Source organism: Lepisosteus oculatus, chromosome 8 (genome assembly GCF_040954835.1).
Source record: "Lepisosteus oculatus isolate fLepOcu1 chromosome 8, fLepOcu1.hap2, whole genome shotgun sequence".
In the NCBI taxonomy this organism is placed as follows: domain Eukaryota; kingdom Metazoa; phylum Chordata; class Actinopteri; order Semionotiformes; family Lepisosteidae; genus Lepisosteus; species Lepisosteus oculatus.
The window spans coordinates 22,428,622-22,446,563 of record NC_090703.1 but is presented as its reverse complement, the minus strand read 5'-3'; the positions used below and the strand labels follow the sequence as shown (position 1 = coordinate 22,446,563).

General features: G+C 40.2%; 1 protein-coding gene across 5 annotated transcripts in view; it reads left to right on the top strand.

Moving 5' to 3' along the window:
• The window catches only part of rps6ka5 (ribosomal protein S6 kinase, polypeptide 5), a 56,097-nt gene that overhangs the window by 22,854 nt on the left and 15,301 nt on the right, over positions 1 to 17,942 (top strand). For 2 of the 5 annotated variants that reach the window (XM_015351145.2, XM_015351143.2), the window contains exons 2-9: positions 1,053 to 1,124; positions 7,739 to 7,957; positions 9,818 to 9,933; positions 11,162 to 11,269; positions 12,125 to 12,208; positions 12,937 to 13,040; positions 13,512 to 13,662; positions 14,527 to 14,688. In XM_015351145.2, the coding sequence (XP_015206631.2) occupies positions 1,053 to 1,124; positions 7,739 to 7,957; positions 9,818 to 9,933; positions 11,162 to 11,269; positions 12,125 to 12,208; positions 12,937 to 13,040; positions 13,512 to 13,662; positions 14,527 to 14,688 (1,016 nt within the window). Of the gene's footprint in view, positions 1 to 677; positions 879 to 1,052; positions 1,125 to 3,488; positions 3,545 to 7,738; positions 7,958 to 9,817; positions 9,934 to 11,161; positions 11,270 to 12,124; positions 12,209 to 12,936; positions 13,041 to 13,511; positions 13,663 to 14,526; positions 14,689 to 17,942 lie in introns of those variants that run through there. The other 3 variants (XM_015351144.2, XM_069193397.1, XM_069193396.1) reach the window with 3 other exon arrangements.

Sequence of the window (17,942 nt, the reverse complement as noted above, 5' to 3'; positions counted from 1 at the left end):
GTGATTAGGGGAAGTGTTCGCTTGGCTGCTTTGAGGGTACCTGGCTGAAGATGCTGTTCATTAATTGGCTACCAACAGCAGGGACGTGTGGGCGTGAACATAGAGCTTCATATCTTCAGCATTTGTTTGTTGAACAATGACTACTAAATAATAAGGCATCGCCCTTAACCAGACTTTTATATTGTGATAATTAATATTTAATGGTGTCTCCTCAAGTGTGTGAAGATGATTCTCCTGTTGTCATTTAGATAAATTACCCTGTAACATATTAAATGTAATCCGTACAAGTAAACTGCATTAGTCAACTTCTATTTCTGTTTTTTCCATTTCAGTTCTGTCACCTGCACTGCACTGGCTTTATTGTTAGGCCAGGGAGGTTGTATGTTAATAGAAGACCACTGAGAAATATAAGCAGTGTTTAGACTGGGGATTTACTGTAGCAGAATAGGACAATAGCAGCAGGTGGCTGTGCTTCTTCTACAAGCTCATATTGCATTTACTTTAAGTAAATTACCAGGCAGGGAGAACGTCTCCTTGATTGACCAGCATGCAGATTAGGGTTCCTAAAATGTATATTTCTCCATGGCTGCCCCTGCCTTCATCCGCCCTTCACTTAGGCTTCCTCTTTTGTAAGCTCCAAATTATGAGAAGCTAAAGAAGGCAGGTTAGCAGTGACGTTAATTCCGGGTTACTTCCGATTGCTTGAATCTAGTTGTAACCCATTGAGAGAGAGAGACATTACAGTAAAGCTTCACATAAGCAGCTTAACCATGTGCTTTTATCTCTCCTAATGATAGTGTAGACTGTCAGTGCTTACTGGGTCAGGGAATTGCGGTCATCTAACATGGAAAACGAGTTGCTTCTGTATCTACAAAACGGTAACAATCGATTTTTACAATAGTTTGCCGTGCGTAGTGTAGTTCCACAGTATATGTTGCAAGAAGGCTGTAAGTGGCTGGGGCTGCACATATTGCTGTTTCTCGGACCCCATGCGAGTGAGGAAGCCCGATTGAGCTTGCCTGCTTGACCAAGGTCTGGCTTTTCTTTTCCAGCGAACCTGACGGGCCATGCGGAGAAAGTGGGAATTGAGAATTTCGAACTGCTCAAGGTGCTTGGCACTGGAGGTGAGTCGTCTCCATTTCAATGCTCTCGTGTCCGTGAGCGGTGTCCGTACATTGTGTAGTAGACCCCAATGACCCCGTGCCTATGTTTGTTCTGGAAGTGGGTAAAGATCTGGCAAATAATGAGTGGAGGTATAATGCAGGACCAGTGCAGGAGTGCTTTCTGAGAAAGAGGCCGGTAGTCCTGGTCAGTATGTAGGAACAGAATCCACGTGAAGAGGTCTTGACAAGTACGTTTGCTGGAATGCTTTTCTGCGTATCTTTTGAGGGTAACTCTGTGTTACAATGCAGTTATCCCTGTCCTAAAGCAAACTGGCCTTGACCACAGGCAGAAAAGGGGGGCAGTAGAAGATTTGGAGGAAAAAAAGAAGTGATGGGGCAAGGTTTAAAATACGGTCTGTCTGAGCGCTCAGGTTCACGTGAGATGAGTTTGATCACACGTGACAATACAGGTATTCCCACTGTTGTTTCAATGCGGGGCTAAAAGGTCAGTGTCTTGTCTGACCATAACATTTGTGGACAAGGTGCTGCACAAGTGCTCATTTTTTGTTGTGTTTCTCATACCAGTAGTTTCATCACTGAATTCTGCATCGCGTTCCTCCATGGCCTACTAGACTAGAAATAGCTTACATGTTCCCCTTCATGCCAGGTGTCAAAAGCCACGCATAAGAAATCTTCAAAATATCAACCCAATAAAAGGCCCACTATTATTAGTTAATTCTGCTTTTGTTTTAAAGTTAGACATCCACATTGGCTTTTAATGGGCAGGCTGAACCTGTCAGATAATTTGAATCTGAAAAGAAACATGAATGCCAGTCAACCAACAGTTCGCTGCTCTGCATGACAAACAGACCAGGCTTTATTCTAGGGGTAGGGTTAGTCGAGGTGAAGTAATCTGAACCTCTGCTACTTTTCCCTCACTAACATCTAAATACCAGCTGGCCAGAAGTCAGCAGCCACACCACGTACTATACATTCAGTGCCCTGTTATGTGCTTTTGCACGACATACTGTACAGTACAGGGTGAGTACAGAAAGTTCGTTCCCTCCCCACAGGGCCACTTCAGCTTAATGGCTTTGTCAGTATAATTGTAAAAACTATACAATACATATTCTGGTGTTTTTTAGAAGTGCTTGTGACACACATTGATATTCTGCACTTAAATCCTTTGCCATTGTGTTTTATATATACAATTTCCCTTGTACATACGTGTATTAATGTGGATAATTACACTTTCAGAGGTGGAGTGCATCACAGGTTTCACTCTTACCCAAATAAAGTGAGAACCAAGGAATATGGTTTGTCTTGGTTAAAGCTGGAAGAACATTTTTACGGTATACTCGACTGTACATCTTTGTTCCATATATTGTGGGCTCTCTAAGGAGTTAACGGTCACTTCCATCACCATGTTCATCGTTTCCAAGGTGACAAGTTTCAGGCTTGTCTTCCCACTCAACGGGCTCACATTCCCATCTGCTCTGAAATCTTCAAACATATGTTGGCACCGAGTGAAAGACAGCCACAGTCTACAGACTTATCAGTTTGTGAAAGCAGCTGCATTCCTTAAGGACTTTAGTAATATTGACTGTTGCACAAGCACTGAAAATATCTTTGCTATTAAGGCGTTTACCATGTCGGCAGTGACTTGTCTACTCAGCCTTTTTTGGTGCTGCAGGATTCTTAGTTGAGAATTAAAATTGATTTATACAATTTTCATTAAACTGTCTTTTTGATGTGTGTGTGTGTGTTTAATCAAACTATATCTCCAACTGCACTGTTCTGAAAACAATATTTTAAAAATGGAAAAAAAAAATGCACAACTTACACATGTGAATTGGGTCCTGTGGGAAAGACATGTCCTAACTTGGCTTGTGTTCACATTTCGGCATGTGAAGTGTGAGGGGAATGTTTGTCATAGAAGCAGAACCTGGTATCCATCGTCTGGATACCTTTCCAAAATATACTTTTCTCAGTGGAATTTTGCTCCAGAAATGGGGTGAATACAGTCATTAACACCAGAGAGGCACAACTTCAGTTCTGGTCTTCCTTCCACCTGAGGCCCTAATTACCTAATCTAGCTCATTATTTGGAGAAGTTCAAGACTTCTTTTCTTCAGATGCTGGAGATTCAAAGAGATCTAGAAACCCTGCTGGACGGAGACCCTTGAGGACAGAAGTTTGTCTACCTTGCAGTAGACCTGCATGTTTTCAGAACTGAAAAAATCCTCAAACCATGCAGCTAATCTTGACAATGCAGTGTGCTGCTAGACCTCACCTGAAAACCAGACAGAGAGCTTTTGTTTTTAAGATGCAAGTAGAAGTGTGTAATCAGTTCCTACCGGCAGTCTTGAATGCTTCTGTACTTCAGAGATTCCCTCTGGGAGGACTTAAGAGAACACACCTTAAACCTTCATGTATTTTCAGGTGAGTATTTTTGTTTTTATTAATTTTCTCAATTTTTGCCTCCAAAATCTATTTAACTGCTATTTTTGTTTAAAAAATGCTGGAGTTGAAAAGGATACTTGTCTTTTTTGTGAATTATTTTGTCGGGCTGACATATATTTTATCTAAAGCAACTTTCATTTGCACCCATTAATACAGCTTGGTAATTTTACTGGAGTGATTTGGGTGAAATACCTTTCTCAGGGTTACGACAGCAGTCTCTCACCTGGAATATGAACTTAACAAGCTTCCAGTTACAAGTACAGAATCCTGTCCACTGCTCCACAAGGCTGCCCTTAAATGCACCATGATAGGCCATAACATAATTTCCTGTGATGTTATTAGAACAATAAACAATCAAATCTTCAAGGTTTGCTTTCTGATTTTTTTGCTTTCTGATTTTTCTTCCCTTCTTACTTTACCGCAACATGAAAGAGTTGAGGCTCAGCCAATAAAGGTGCTGTCTAGAGGTGCAGGTGGAGCCCAGAAGTTGCAGGTTCGAGCCTGGTTCAGTGCTATGAGCCAGCTGTGCCATGATTCTCGAGTCAGTGGTGGTGAGGTTGGGCTGAGTCTGTCCAGATTTGCTGGACTCTTGGTGAAACAGTGGCTTGTGCCACCCCTGTGTGTCTGCAGATGCCAGTGAGAGATGCATCGCTTCTCCTTTCAGAGGTGAATGGGTTGTTGGGCAGGTCCAGAGAGAATGTCTCCCTTACAGCACAGGAATTATTTGCCAAAGGTTTATCCATTTCGAAACAAATAATTGACGATTCCAGATTGGATGGGTATGAAAAGAAAAATGCAAAACAGTTTTTTTAAAAACTGAAAGAGATTGGATTTGTTTTGTATGATTTTATACAAATGACCTTTTCTCAGATTAGTTCATAAAACTCCATGATGAGCTCCAAAATTTAATCTTTAGTTTGTTTTATAAATGTCATAATCTATAGAATTTATAGCCAGCAGCCATATCACCCTGCAACTCACAACTGGCAACCCACTGAAGCTAAGCAGGTGTGAGCCTGGTCAGTACCTGGATGAGAGACCTCCTGGGAAAAACTAAGGTTGCTTATGGAAGAGGTGTTAGTGGGGCCAGCAGGGGGTGCTCACCCTGTGGTCCACGTGGGTCCTAATGCCCCAGTATACCGTAAACAGGCGCCGTCCTTTGGATGAGACGTAAAACCGAGGTCCTGACTCTCTGTGGTCTTAGGTCGTTGTAATGACTTGATAAAATAGGCTACGCGGCCAGTTTGCTGCTACTTTCTGCTCACAGAATCTTATTTATTCTCTGATTTAATAGGTCCTTTCTCAGTGGAATTGGGGGTTTAACCAAAGATGATCATCTAGATGCGGCTTGTAGTAAAATTACATTTAAAAACAATAAAACTGAGTTATGGTATGTATCATCCTAAGCTCACAGGTGGAAAGTCGGAGCTGTTTTCCCCTGCAAGAACCAAGGCAAACGCAGATCCTCCAACTTGGAGAGCTGGTTGGGTAAAGGACTTACACTGAATGAAGACGATGTCAGTGGAAAACCCACAAAATGGAAATAATGTACCTGAAACAGGATTTGTTACAAATCCAGCATCTGATGGAATCGTTGCCCCAGGAGAATTGAGGAAATTGTGCCCAGTAATTGGCAGAAATGGTGGGGAACAATTAATCATGTCTGAGCTGAGAGATGAGTTGAGTTGGGAGATGGATAACTTGTCTCTGTACTGTACATCATATACAAGTCAGTCAGCTTTATAACCTACAATGTCATAATGAGGTTCAAAAATGTTGTCTGATCATGGCTGAATTGGAGAGGCCGCTGTTTGAGGACAGTTCTTCTGGTTCTTAAAAAATTCTCAGGTGTGAAGTTCTCATTTTTAATTGTCATGTTTCATGTTTCGATCGGCTTGGATTTCAAAACAAAGGCTCTCACCATGATGATCCCTAAACTCGGGCAACCCTTGGATCCAACTGTGAAGTTAAGAAAAGTAGCGCAACAGTGGAGGAAGAAGAGCAGTACCTTATGTGCGTCAGTCATGGCTTAATAAGAACGGGAGATTTTTCGTCTTAGCTGAGGGATATGCGTGATGTGGCATTAATGTGATTAAACCTGGTATGTGGTCTTGCAAAAACTGAGATCCATCTTCAGCCAAGACAAAGTAGACAGAAGAATATCGGAAAAAGATTTCATTCGTTCACTGCTACAGCATTAACATCTGTCCTGCTCAAGTCCCAAGTTGCTTCTATTTTAAATGAAATGTATTCCAATAAAATTGTGTTCACCAGCACAGTGTAATCTATTTATTTTGTGTGGTATTCTAAAGTTTCCCTGGTGTCTGGGGCTCTGGCTGAACTCTTCAGGTTCCCTCACTAGCAGCTGTGCAGCTAGACTTTACAAATAAATGCTATTGCTATACACAAAACGAACAACAACAAAACAGAGTCCTTTCTCCAGTGTTGTTCTTTTACCAGCACACCCTGGCTGTCATGGCTCTTCTCCAACAAGGAGGCCAAACCACGGGACTATTCCTTCATATAATTCCCTTCCTGTATTGTAATCCCCTGCTGCCCTTCACTCCTTGGAGTGGTGTCGGCTGTTATAGGGGGATTGTGGGAGCTGCGGTCCTCATCTGGCCCATTTGATGCAGCTCCACCATTGATGTTACAACATAGAAAAAGGAAAAATGGAAGACATGAGATGAATTGCATTTAAGCAGCATTTCTAGCTACATCTGATAACAGGCTTACTTCCTCTTATTGTTTTTTGTAATTATTTCATATTCTTGTAAAGCAGGAACATTTTTTGCAAGATTTTGCCACACACAGCCCCAGTCAAATCAAAGTTTTGCCCCGCTCACCATTCTGGATGGTGCTGGATGGGTTTCAAATCAACTGGGAAGCTGCGACTTAAAATGCTGCTAACCTCTGGAAAGCAGAAAAGGCACTGCTACTTTGTGACTGGTTTGTGGGATTAAATTTTAATTTAATCTGATGCGAAGTCCAGTTTTTGTTTGCAAATTGGTATAAGTAGTATTATTAGTTTTAGATCAGGTGTGGATCCCTCCTGATATAACGGGCAGGGAAAGGAGACGGGAAACAGCATTGCGACTCGTTGTTCAGCTCCCCCTTCCAGGCTGTTCCACAGGGAAGTGGCCCTTAGTGGCATCTCTTGGAGTGTAACCGGATTACAGAAAATAAACAGAAGGCCTCATTTAACACTCATCTCTCAGCCAAGGCATTGCCAAATTTTATTTCCCTTTTCTTGAAAGAGGAAGTCTTAACTAGATGTGAAATTACACTCCAAGCCTCTTCCTGTTAAGCATATACATATTCCTGTATTTGTACTCTTTTCAACGTCCCCTTGCTATTGTTGGCAGTCGTGAAATCAGTAGTTTTCACTACTCTGAGGTTTTTTTAATAGATTAATAAATGTAGTACACATAAAGAAACTTGTTTCTCCTGGTCAATGGTTTGATCCTTTGCATGTTTTTTGGATTTAAAGATATTTATTTGAGGAGATACTGTGTAGTTTGAGTCACTTACTTCATATTGCATTTGCTGGCTTTCTGGGAAGAGATGAAGAGACAAGTTAACAGTTCCTGCTTATATTCTGTTAATTTTTTCCTTGGATGCTGTGCATTAATGTGTGAAGTTAGAATGTTTTCAATTGGCTTGGTTTAAAACCATTGTTCCCATTGCAGAATCAGGGTTTCCCATCCTTTTTTGTGTTCACAAAACAGCCTTGTTGTCATCTACCTTTGACAGAGGTTCTTTGACCAATTAATATTTCTGATCGTGGAACCCATGGTGAGAGCACAGTTTGTGGATTCAGTCTCCCACATTGCTACTGGATAGTGGTCTCTTTTTAATGAATTGCAGTCAATTCTGATGGTATTGCTTCATCACCCAGGCTGTTCTCTCCTAACAGGTACTGTTTGTTCACAATGATCGATCTTTAGGGTAAGATCTGCACTGCTCTGGGTTTAAGATCTCAACAATTAGGTTGCTGTGATCAGTGACAGTACTGTAGAGTCATGACTGGAAATCAGAGATAGTATAGCTTGTCGATGTGATTTTTTCCAGTGCCTCATTCTTTTGCACTCCTTATTCTTCTGAACGATAGCGCTGGTATTGGCACTGTTGTATTATAATCTGTAACCCCTCTTTTCCTTGTTTCTCCTCCAGCCTACGGGAAGGTGTTCCTCGTGAGGAAGGTCAGCGGCCATGACGCGGGCAAGCTGTACGCCATGAAAGTCCTGAAGAAGGCCACGATCATCCAGAAGGCCAAGACCGCAGAGCACACGCGGACAGAGCGGCAGGTGTTGGAGCACATCCGGCAATCACCGTTCCTGGTCACCCTCCACTACGCCTTCCAGACGGACACCAAGCTGCACCTCATCCTGGGTACAGCTCTGCTCCGACACGCTGGCCTGTCTGACCCCCAGCTGGGCTGCTGTCTTTTATCCATCCACCTGTCCATCGCTAGAATGCCCCTTGTTCTCAATGACGGTCGGTTTGTGCTAATAGTGCACAAGCTAGGACTACGCTCTGGATGGGACAGCTTCGCTGAGGCACTGGAGCTAAATACAACCCCACCATGCCATATCGTGTCCCTTATACCTGGGGGAAAATCCAATTTTTTGTGTTTGACACTCTATTTCTGCATGTCATTTTCTCTCGTAAGCATTAATGCAAGGGATTTGGTTTTTAGTTCTTTCAGATCGTCTCCAGTTGAACAGTGTATAATAATGAAGTTTAGGGTGTTGTAGTGTCATGTGACGGGTGGCTGCAAATCTAAAAAACGAGACCAAGTGGCTTGAGTGGCAACAACAGAGAGAATCAGAATGGTCCTCCCTGCAGAGACAGAGTGAAATATCAGCTCTTACTATATGCGACACAAGAACCAGATAGGAATCACACAGATGAGACTTCTACTCACATAATGTTTTTAAGTGAAAAGAGCTTCTTGTTTGTAACTGCAGCACGTCATCCCCTTTCTCTGGTTTGAATTAACTGGAGCAATGACTGATCTGAAGCCAAGATTAAATGAAAACTTCTAGTTTTTTAACTTCAGTTCCCTTTAGTAAAACTGCCTAATTTCTCTCAGAACAGCAGTGCTCTTTTCATTTTGCCTGAGCATTGCCTGACCAGTCTCTAACAGTTTTTTTCTTTTAATCGTCTTGCATTTAGCAATGGTAACAATAGAAATTCAGATCTAAAGTTCAGGTAGATCTCCACATGCTAGTGTTCCTCATTCCTCTTCCTATGTCCAGTTATGAGAGATCTACATGGAGACTTAACAGTTATGCTCAGGAATGTATTGTAGGAATTTATAGTGCTCTTTTATGGATTGATTTCCTGAATGTATATACAACATTAAATTGAGGTATGCACCCTGTATCTTTTGTCATGTCAGAACACTTTTTGTTTTAGCATTCCATTCCTAAAAACTGCACCCCATGTCTAACTCCCTACACACCATATATCACATGCTGTCATAAAATCATAAATTCATGCCACTTGCAGGAGCTTTTCATTTTTGTTTCTTAGATATAATGTACAGTTTCTCCATCCTAACTAGTTTTAACAGTTATCTTCCTAATTGCTGACCTCTGTATAATTTCAGCACTGCAGGACTTATTGCTTTCAAAAATAAGCTTTTATATTAAATTCTGTATCCTCTAAAATCTTCCATCATCAGCTATGTTAGGGTGGACAGTTCATGTCTTACTGAGAAATAAGTAACCAACAGAGAGGTAAAAATAAAAATGTAACATTATTTTCATTTTGATATTTTGAACAGATGCTGCTTTAGATTAAATAGCTTGGATCTCACTTTGAATGGTTGGTGCAGAATGGACCAATCCTGAACAAATGACTTGCTCAGTTGATCAGAACCCTTGCATTATGTTAATTTTCTTTGCGAAGCATAGATTGAAATGAAACATCCAATGAACATCAACCTGCTGGGTTGTTAACTCCCTGAACTCTCACTAGACACCGCTGATTAAAACAGAAAGTGTCTGTGCTAGGAAAGTGTGACCTGGGTTGCCATCAACCTGCTGGGGTCTCATTGACATTGTGTTGTAGGTTCAAGACACTCCTTTTAATCTCTGTAAGGGCGTGTTAGAAGCAGTTGTCCTTTGACCAATGAAATGAAAAAAAAAATGCACACAAGTGGACTAGGAAAATGTTTTTGTTGTAGGTGGGTTTTCAGAGCCACATATGAAAGAGGGAGGTTGAGTTGTTAATGTTGCCTTGCAGACTACGTGAACGGGGGAGAACTCTTCACACACCTGTCCCAAAGAGAACGATTCAAAGAGCATGAAGTGGCCCTGTATAGTGGAGAGATAGTGCTGGCACTGGAGCATCTCCATAAGGTAAGAGCACCTAGCCTTCACTAGAACTTTGGCGCGCCTGGGCTCTGCGGTTCACTGCATTAGTAATGGAGTGGATTCTTTCCTGTTCTGGTGTAAAGGCACGAAAGTGATCAACTGCTCTTGATCTGCTGCAGTCCCCTGATTAGTTATGAGTTCACGTACCCCACTTACTTAGAAATGGGTTTGTTTTCGAGATTCCAAGAGATTCATCAGCTATAAAATCTGCCGCTTTTTAGGTCATTAAAGTCGTTTGTTCTGTTTTGGTGATTTCTTTGTCAGATGAGCTCTGTCCTCTACTGTAATTCTACTGTATTTTTAGTGACGTATATGCTAGTTCGGGTATATTATTTTGTGAGACTGAACCACCTTCTCTTGTTTGTGAGCTTTACATTTTTACTTACAAGGAACACTAGGCAAGAATCTGTAGTCAGTTGACTACAAGCAATCATATGAGCCTCATGGGCTGAATGGCTTGTTATTTGTATTCTTTTTTATTCAGTGCTCATAGGATATAGGATATTAAATACTTGTATTTAAAAAATAGGATGAACTACACTTTTTACCAATAGTTCCCTTAAACTATGCATTCAGATATCAACAGCAGATGCCATACTTTTGTCAAGTAATCTGAAGCTGGTGTTTTCTAAAATAACTTTCCTACTTAAGTGGAGAATTTCTACTCTGGAAGTACTTCTCTGTTCTGCTTTGCCCTGATCATATATGATAGGTCTTCCCCAATAAAATGTTTTTTTGTTTCCACATGCATCCTAATTTCCTGGAATCTTGCTGATCATGCTGATCTCTCAGGATATACACAGTACAGCAGATGACACAACAGACAACACCACACAATGTAGACAGTACACTATGACATAATAAATAATACAGCGAAAACAATAAATATATAGTAGTGAATAAAACCCATGATAGACCATGCCAAAAGTGCATAGTGCAGACATGCATTGAATCTGAGGCATTGCACTTAGCTGTTAAAGATGCGTAAGCCAGAATTGACTTTGCTTATATTCATTTTCCCTAATGCATAGTACTAAACATTCACAATTTGCTACCCTGTAAATAGGTAGGTGTCAAGGACATCCAACGTTTCTACTAATCCTTTCATTCATCCAACTCCAATCCAAGGATTTATACTACTTGGCAATGAAAAATTTGACCTGGTAATTTGTTCTGAAAACGACTCTGAAAATCCGCTTTCTGCCCTCTTCAGCTGGGTATTATCTATCGAGACATCAAGCTGGAAAATATTCTCCTGGACAGCAATGGCCACATTGTTCTCACAGACTTCGGTCTCAGTAAAGAGTTTCTGGTGGATGAGGTGAGTGCAATGGATTGAATGTTGCCCAAAATAGAAAGCCAGTTGATACTTTTATATTTTAAACAGTTTTGTCACAAGAAGACAGAAAAGTACATATCTAAGCAGAGATAGTAACCAAGGAAAAGTTACAAATGAGAGGAGGCCCATCTAGCCAGTTTGGTAGTTAGCAGCTAAAGATTGATCCAGGGATCACATCCAACTGTGTCTTGAAAGAAGCCAGGATGTTAGCCTGGGCTCGTGAAAGGTTTCATAAGAGACTGCTAAAAGCACATTTTATTGTATACAGCTAAATCACTTTGCAAGAGTCAGAACACTTGATGATCTAAAAACACAAATAGATGCATTGTGTATTTGAATATATTAACAAAATGCCAGGAGAAGATGTGTCTTTGATCATATTAGCTATTTTGTTACCATATAATGCTATGAGGTAGTCTTTTATCAGAAAACAATTAAAATGTCTGCCTAAAGATTCTCAGTGATTTACTTTTTTCCTCAATAAGAAACTAATACATCAATCTTCAAGAAGACTAATATAAGAGTCTGTCTGGGCAGCTAAAAAAATATTTTGAAGAATTTTCCCTTTTTCCAAGGAAGTGTGCCAATCATATAATAGCACAAAATTGCTTTCTGTTTTAGCAACATAAATAATGAAAGATTTTCTTTAGTTTTGTATCTGCTGCGATTGTGTGCAAATAGAATTGTATGCTTCTGGATCGGAATACAAATGCTTTTATTAAATTGGTTAATTGAATATGTATAGTTTTTTTCCATACTTTTATCCGGTGGTATAGTGACTTGGAAATGTGCAGAGATAACGTCAGGGGTTTTCTTATGCTGATGTTGGTTTTCCAGAACGAGAGGGCCTTCTCCTTCTGTGGCACTATTGAATACATGGCCCCGGAGATTGTCAGAGGAGGAGACACTGGCCATGACAAGGTACAGCACCTCTCCCAACACTGGAGACCTGCTCTGTTTGAGAAGAAATGAAAAGCATGCCATTCACAGCAGAGTCACACTGGGCTCTTCTGTGTTCAGGTTGAGAAAATCATTTCGCTTTGCAGTGTTTTTAATTTCCTTGCCATGGAACTTTTTTTCCCCAAGGGAAGGATCGAAGAGTTTTAGGAGTGCACAAACGGCTTGCTGTCTCTTCAGACTATCCCCACATTATTTCAATTAGCTGTCTGAAATGTTGTTTCCGTGTGAACCCATTTAGTTGGGGGAAGGATAATCTGGCTATGAGTACAGGGCGAACAGAACCTGTTGAAAGAGGTGTTGAAATATAGCTGTTATATAACATTTAACTGCATAATTGTAATCCTCTAACCTGATTCCAAAGTTTTTAATAGTTAACTTTTAATGAAGTAGATGTTTTTCCAACTGTAAAAGATCCAGAGAAGTGTTCCATACGTGTCCAAATAAGTGAATAATTATAATAATTCATAAATTGACAATTCTGGTTGGCACAGGCACCAGGCAACCATTGCAGGACCCTAGGCATCAGTTTGACACCCCTGATTTATAGAAATGACAAACGTACTCTCTCCTGTACAAACTGCACAAATTTAGAGACATTTAGTTTAAAAATGTTTTTTAAAATACTGTGATAAAGCTACGTAGAGTTTTCATTGTCTTTGATATGCGTGTCTTGATGTGCCTGAGTCCAGGCTGTGGACTGGTGGAGTCTCGGTGTCCTCATGTACGAGCTGATGACCGGGGCATCCCCCTTCACTGTGGACGGAGAGAAGAACTCGCAGACAGAGATATCGAAGTAAGAGGTTTGCAGTGTGTAAACCATGGTTTTTGTAAACACACTGTACTGCATTGTGCATACTATATATTACAGCCAGACTTTCCATCACTGCCCTCTTCCAAGCCCATATCTATGGGAGGTACTAGCTTTTGAGTGAGACGCTAAATAGAGCTGTCAGTAGAATTTCATTGAAGATGTCATGGCAGTGTTTGAAAACAGAATGGAAACTCATTCTGGAGCCCCAGTTAAATTTCAGTTTAAGCTCTCTTTATAAGGTCTCATTGATTCTCCCATGTCATTTAATTGGTGAATTCCCTCAGCATGGCAGCTTTGTGCCAACCCAGGCTGTTACCAGCTTTACTTTTGTTGTGGATTAAGAGAGTCTGCTCCTTCTACTCCTTCATCTGCAGAGATCCTTTTCAATCGAAAATACTATGCAACAGTAAGGTATATGTAGTATGAATAATTCCTAGTTGTTTTGCCTTACAGGAGAATATTAAGAAGTGAGCCACCATTTTCTTCAGAAATAGGACCCTTAGCCAAAGATCTGATTCAGCGTCTCCTCATCAAAGATCCCAAAAAGAGGCTGGGCTCAGGACCGTCAGGAGCAGAGGAGGTGAAGAAGCACCCTTTCTACCAGGTAAAGTACTGCCCTTGACAGTGTTCCAACACTGTTGCTGCCTTCTCATATAAACACTGTCACTATGTTCTGACATCTGTTTAAACAATCAGTTGAGGAGCAAGCATGAGTATATGTAGTTTTTTTTTTTAATATTTCCACAATCCCACCCTTGCATCCATTGCACCCAACATCCTCCGTTACCCTGTCCTGGATAAAGTGGTTTAGAAAATGGATGGATCATTATTGCCACTAGATCAAAGGTCACACTCTAGGAGCACTGTAGTTCATGAACATTCAGAATAATTTCAGTGCTCTAAGAATACTAAATTGTTCAGTTAATTAATATTGTGACACAGCTGGTGTTGTAGGAAGACAGGTACACAGAATGCAGCAGTAAGGTAAGAAATAGTGCACTTTTGTTGCACTTTTAGTATACAGAGTTAATAATAAACTCCAAAATAAAAGAAATCCCTAGCTCTCTCCAAGCTCTAGCTAGACTTCCCCATCTTCTTGTAGTTAATCTTAAACGTCTCTCGTTGCTTTTTTACTTCCTTCTCCTTCTGATGCAGTGCATGGATTGCAGATTGGGCAAACAATGGGGAAGCCAGTATTTACCGGGGGTATCAGTCTTCCACCAAATGGTCAGGTGACTGAGAATGGTGGGTCATTCCCCATGGGTCTCTGGGAAATGTAGTTCAAACAAGAATCGCCATGTTTTCTCCAAATGGTCTCTTTCATTATATGACCTCTATATAGTTTTGTGTTGTATCATAATCATTAGGTATGTAGGTAGTTATTAAGTTCTGAAATTACCTTGAGGCATTTTGTTATATGGATCGTTAAAGAACAACAAGATGATTGATCGGTGTTTGAATGTTGCAGAAAATAAACTGGGAGGATTTGGCAGCTAAGAAAGTCACTGCCCCTTTTAAGCCGGTGATCCGCGACGAGCTGGATGTCAGCAACTTTGCTGAGGAGTTCACCGAAATGGACCCCACCTACTCACCAGCCGCTCTGCCTCAGAATTCGGACCGGATTTTTCAGGTGACTGGACCTTTCATTTGAGTCACAAAGGAAGTTACAGTATATATTATTATATATATATACGATAATTATATACAGTGGTGTGAAAAAGTGTTTGCCCCCTTCCTGATTTTTTATTTTTTTGCATGTTTGTCACACTGAAATGTTTCAGATCATCAAACAAATTGAAGATAACACAAGTAAACACAAAATGCAGTTTTTAAATGAAGGTTTTTATTATTAAGGGAAAAAAAATCCAAACCTACATGGCCCTGTGTGAAAAAGTGATTGCCCCCCCTGTTAAAACATAAATCAACTGTGGTTTATCACATCTTTGGAAAGCTGAGTTCAATTTCTCTACCCACACCCAGGCCTGATTACTGCCACACCTGTTCTCAATCAAGAAATCACTTAAATAGGACCTGCCTGACAAAGTGAAGTAGACCAAAAGATCCTCAAAAGCAAGACATCATGCTGCGATCCAAAGAAATTCGGTAACAAATGAGAAACAGAGTAATTGAGATTTACCAGTCTGGAAAAGGTTATAAAGCCTTTTCTAAAGCTTTGGGACTCCAGCAAACCACAGAGAGACCCATTATCCACAAATGGCGAAAACATGGAACAGTGGTGAACCTTCCCAGGAGTGGCCGGCCGACCAAAATTACCCCAAGAGCGAAGCGACGACTCATCCAAGAGGTCACAATAAACCCCACAACAACATCTTCACTTGCCTCAGTTAAGGTCAGTGTTCATGACTCCACCATAAGAAAGAGACTGGGCAAAAATGGCCTGCATGGCAGAGTTCCAAGACGAAAACCACTGCTGAGCAAAAAGAACATAAAGGCTCATCTCAGTTTTGCCAGAAAACATCTTGATGATCCCCAAGACTTTTGAGAAAATACTCTGTGGACTGACGAGACAAAAGTTGAACATTTTGGAAGGTGTGTGTCCCATTACATCTGGCGTAAAAGTAACACAACATTTCAGAAAAGGAACATCATACCAACAGTAAAATATGGGGGTGGTAGTGTGATGGTCTGGGGCTGTTTTGCTGCTTCAGGACCTGGAAGACTTGCTGTGGTAAATGGAACCATGAATTCTGCTGTCTACCAAAAAATCCTGAAGGAGAATGTCCGGCCATCTGTTCGTGACCTCAAGCTGAAGAGCGCACTTGGGTTCTGCAGCAGGACAATGATCCAAAACACACCAGCAAGTCCACCTCTGAATGGCTTAAGAAAAACAAAATGAAGACTTTGGAGTGGCCTAGTCAAAGTCCTGACCTGAATCCGATTGAGATATTGTGGCATGACCTTAAAAAAGCGGTTAAGGCTCAAAAACCCTCCAATGTGGCTGAATTACAACAATTCTGCAAAGATGAGTGGGCCAAAATTACTCCACAGCGCTGTAAAAGACTCATTGCCAGGTATTGCAAATGCTTGATTGCAGTTGTTGCTGCTAAGGGTGGCCCAACCAGTTATTAGGTTTAGGGGGCAATCACTTTTTTACACAGGGCCATGTAGGTTTGGATTTTTTTTCCCTTAATAATAAAAACCTTCATTTAAAAACTTCATTTTGTGTTTACTTGTGTTATCTTTGTCTAATATTTCAATTTGTTTGATGATCTGAAACATTTCAGTGTGACAAACATGCAAAAAAATAAGAAATCAGGCAAACACTTTTTCACACCACTGTGTATATATTTATTATGTAAAAAAATCAATACAAGTCTTCATGACCAACATAAATACTGATGACAGTGATGTTGGAGGATTCTAGTTTATAGTTACGAGAAGCCTTTTTATGCGCTGTAGTATAGGGCAGATTTTGTTTCTTTAATTCACAATTCTGTTCGTGGGAACAGAGGGCATATCAAAAATGTCTTGTTTCATTTAAGTTGATGAACTGTCATGTGAAAGCAATCCAGGAACTGAAGATGTTATTTAAAAAATAGCTTCAATATTGAAATAATTGTTACAGTCTCAGCCTGTATAATTTTACTTTATTTACCAAAAGATCTCAGACGTAAAATACATTACGATGCAGCTTTTGAACTTATGGATAGTGGAATAATTTGACACTGTGCTATTGAAGCCAACTGATTTCATATTACACTAAATATTCTATGCTTTTTGATCCTTGTACTTCTATAGAGTCTACCAGATCAATAGATCTATTATAGGGCATTGCTCAAAATTGAACGGTTTGCATTTGTAAAATGTGTCTTCCTTAATTATTTTTCAGCATCTGATTGCCAACTTCTTCTTGGCTTTTAGCTGTTCAGAGCCATTCATTTTTTACCCCTCTTTTTTGCAAACACCAATTCAGAGGTCGAGCCTGGAAACTTAGCTTATCACTGTGTCTTTTGTCAAATGAAATGAAATGGCATTACATAGACTGCAGTGGAATATCAAAGTAAGCAATCAAATATGAAATGCAGCAATTAAGAAAGTTGTCTTATCAATCATTTCCAGTTCATTCCATGCAGCTGTTAGAAAGAAACCTTTACCATTTCAAAGCTCACAAAGCAAAATTGGATGAAAATGAGTTCTTGCTGTATAACGATAAAGGGAAGATTATTTAACTTGTGAACATGAAACGTGACTTATAAAGACTCCAGACAGAGAGATGCATTTACAGAATTAAAGAACATGATGTGATTTAGGCTGTCTCTTTATGCTTATGTATATATTAATGCATCTTTTTAGCCTTTTTGAAAAAAAAGTATATTGTGATGCTCCCCAATTCTTGATAACTTGGTCAATCATTATTAATTTAATTAATAACAGGTATTTTACAGTCCTGCATTAGATTATTATATAATCTGAATTATGGATACCCCTGGAACAATGACATTTTCATGAGCCAAAGAAAGTACATTATTTTGAGAGAGATGATAGGAATATCAGTGTATTTGAACTCTTTCCATGATTGGTTGAGTATATAGTTTACCTTTCACTGCCTTTACATGCTTGTGGTCTATTGCTGTGCTTTGGTACACATGTCTGGATAGAATATTTAAGAACAGATGGTTAAATATTAGAGGAAACCATCAAACCCCATTTGGTAGTTAATTGATCCAAGGATCTCATCCAGCTATTTCTTGGAAGAAGCCAGAGTATAGGCTTAAACCACATGGCTGGGGTAGCTTGTTCCACGCTCCTACAACCCTTTGGGTAAAGAAGTGTCTCCTATTCTCGCTTTTTAATGCACTTCCAGGTAGTTTCTGTTTGTGTCCTCTGGTTCGTGTTTCACTATTCATTTTGAAGAGTTCCTTT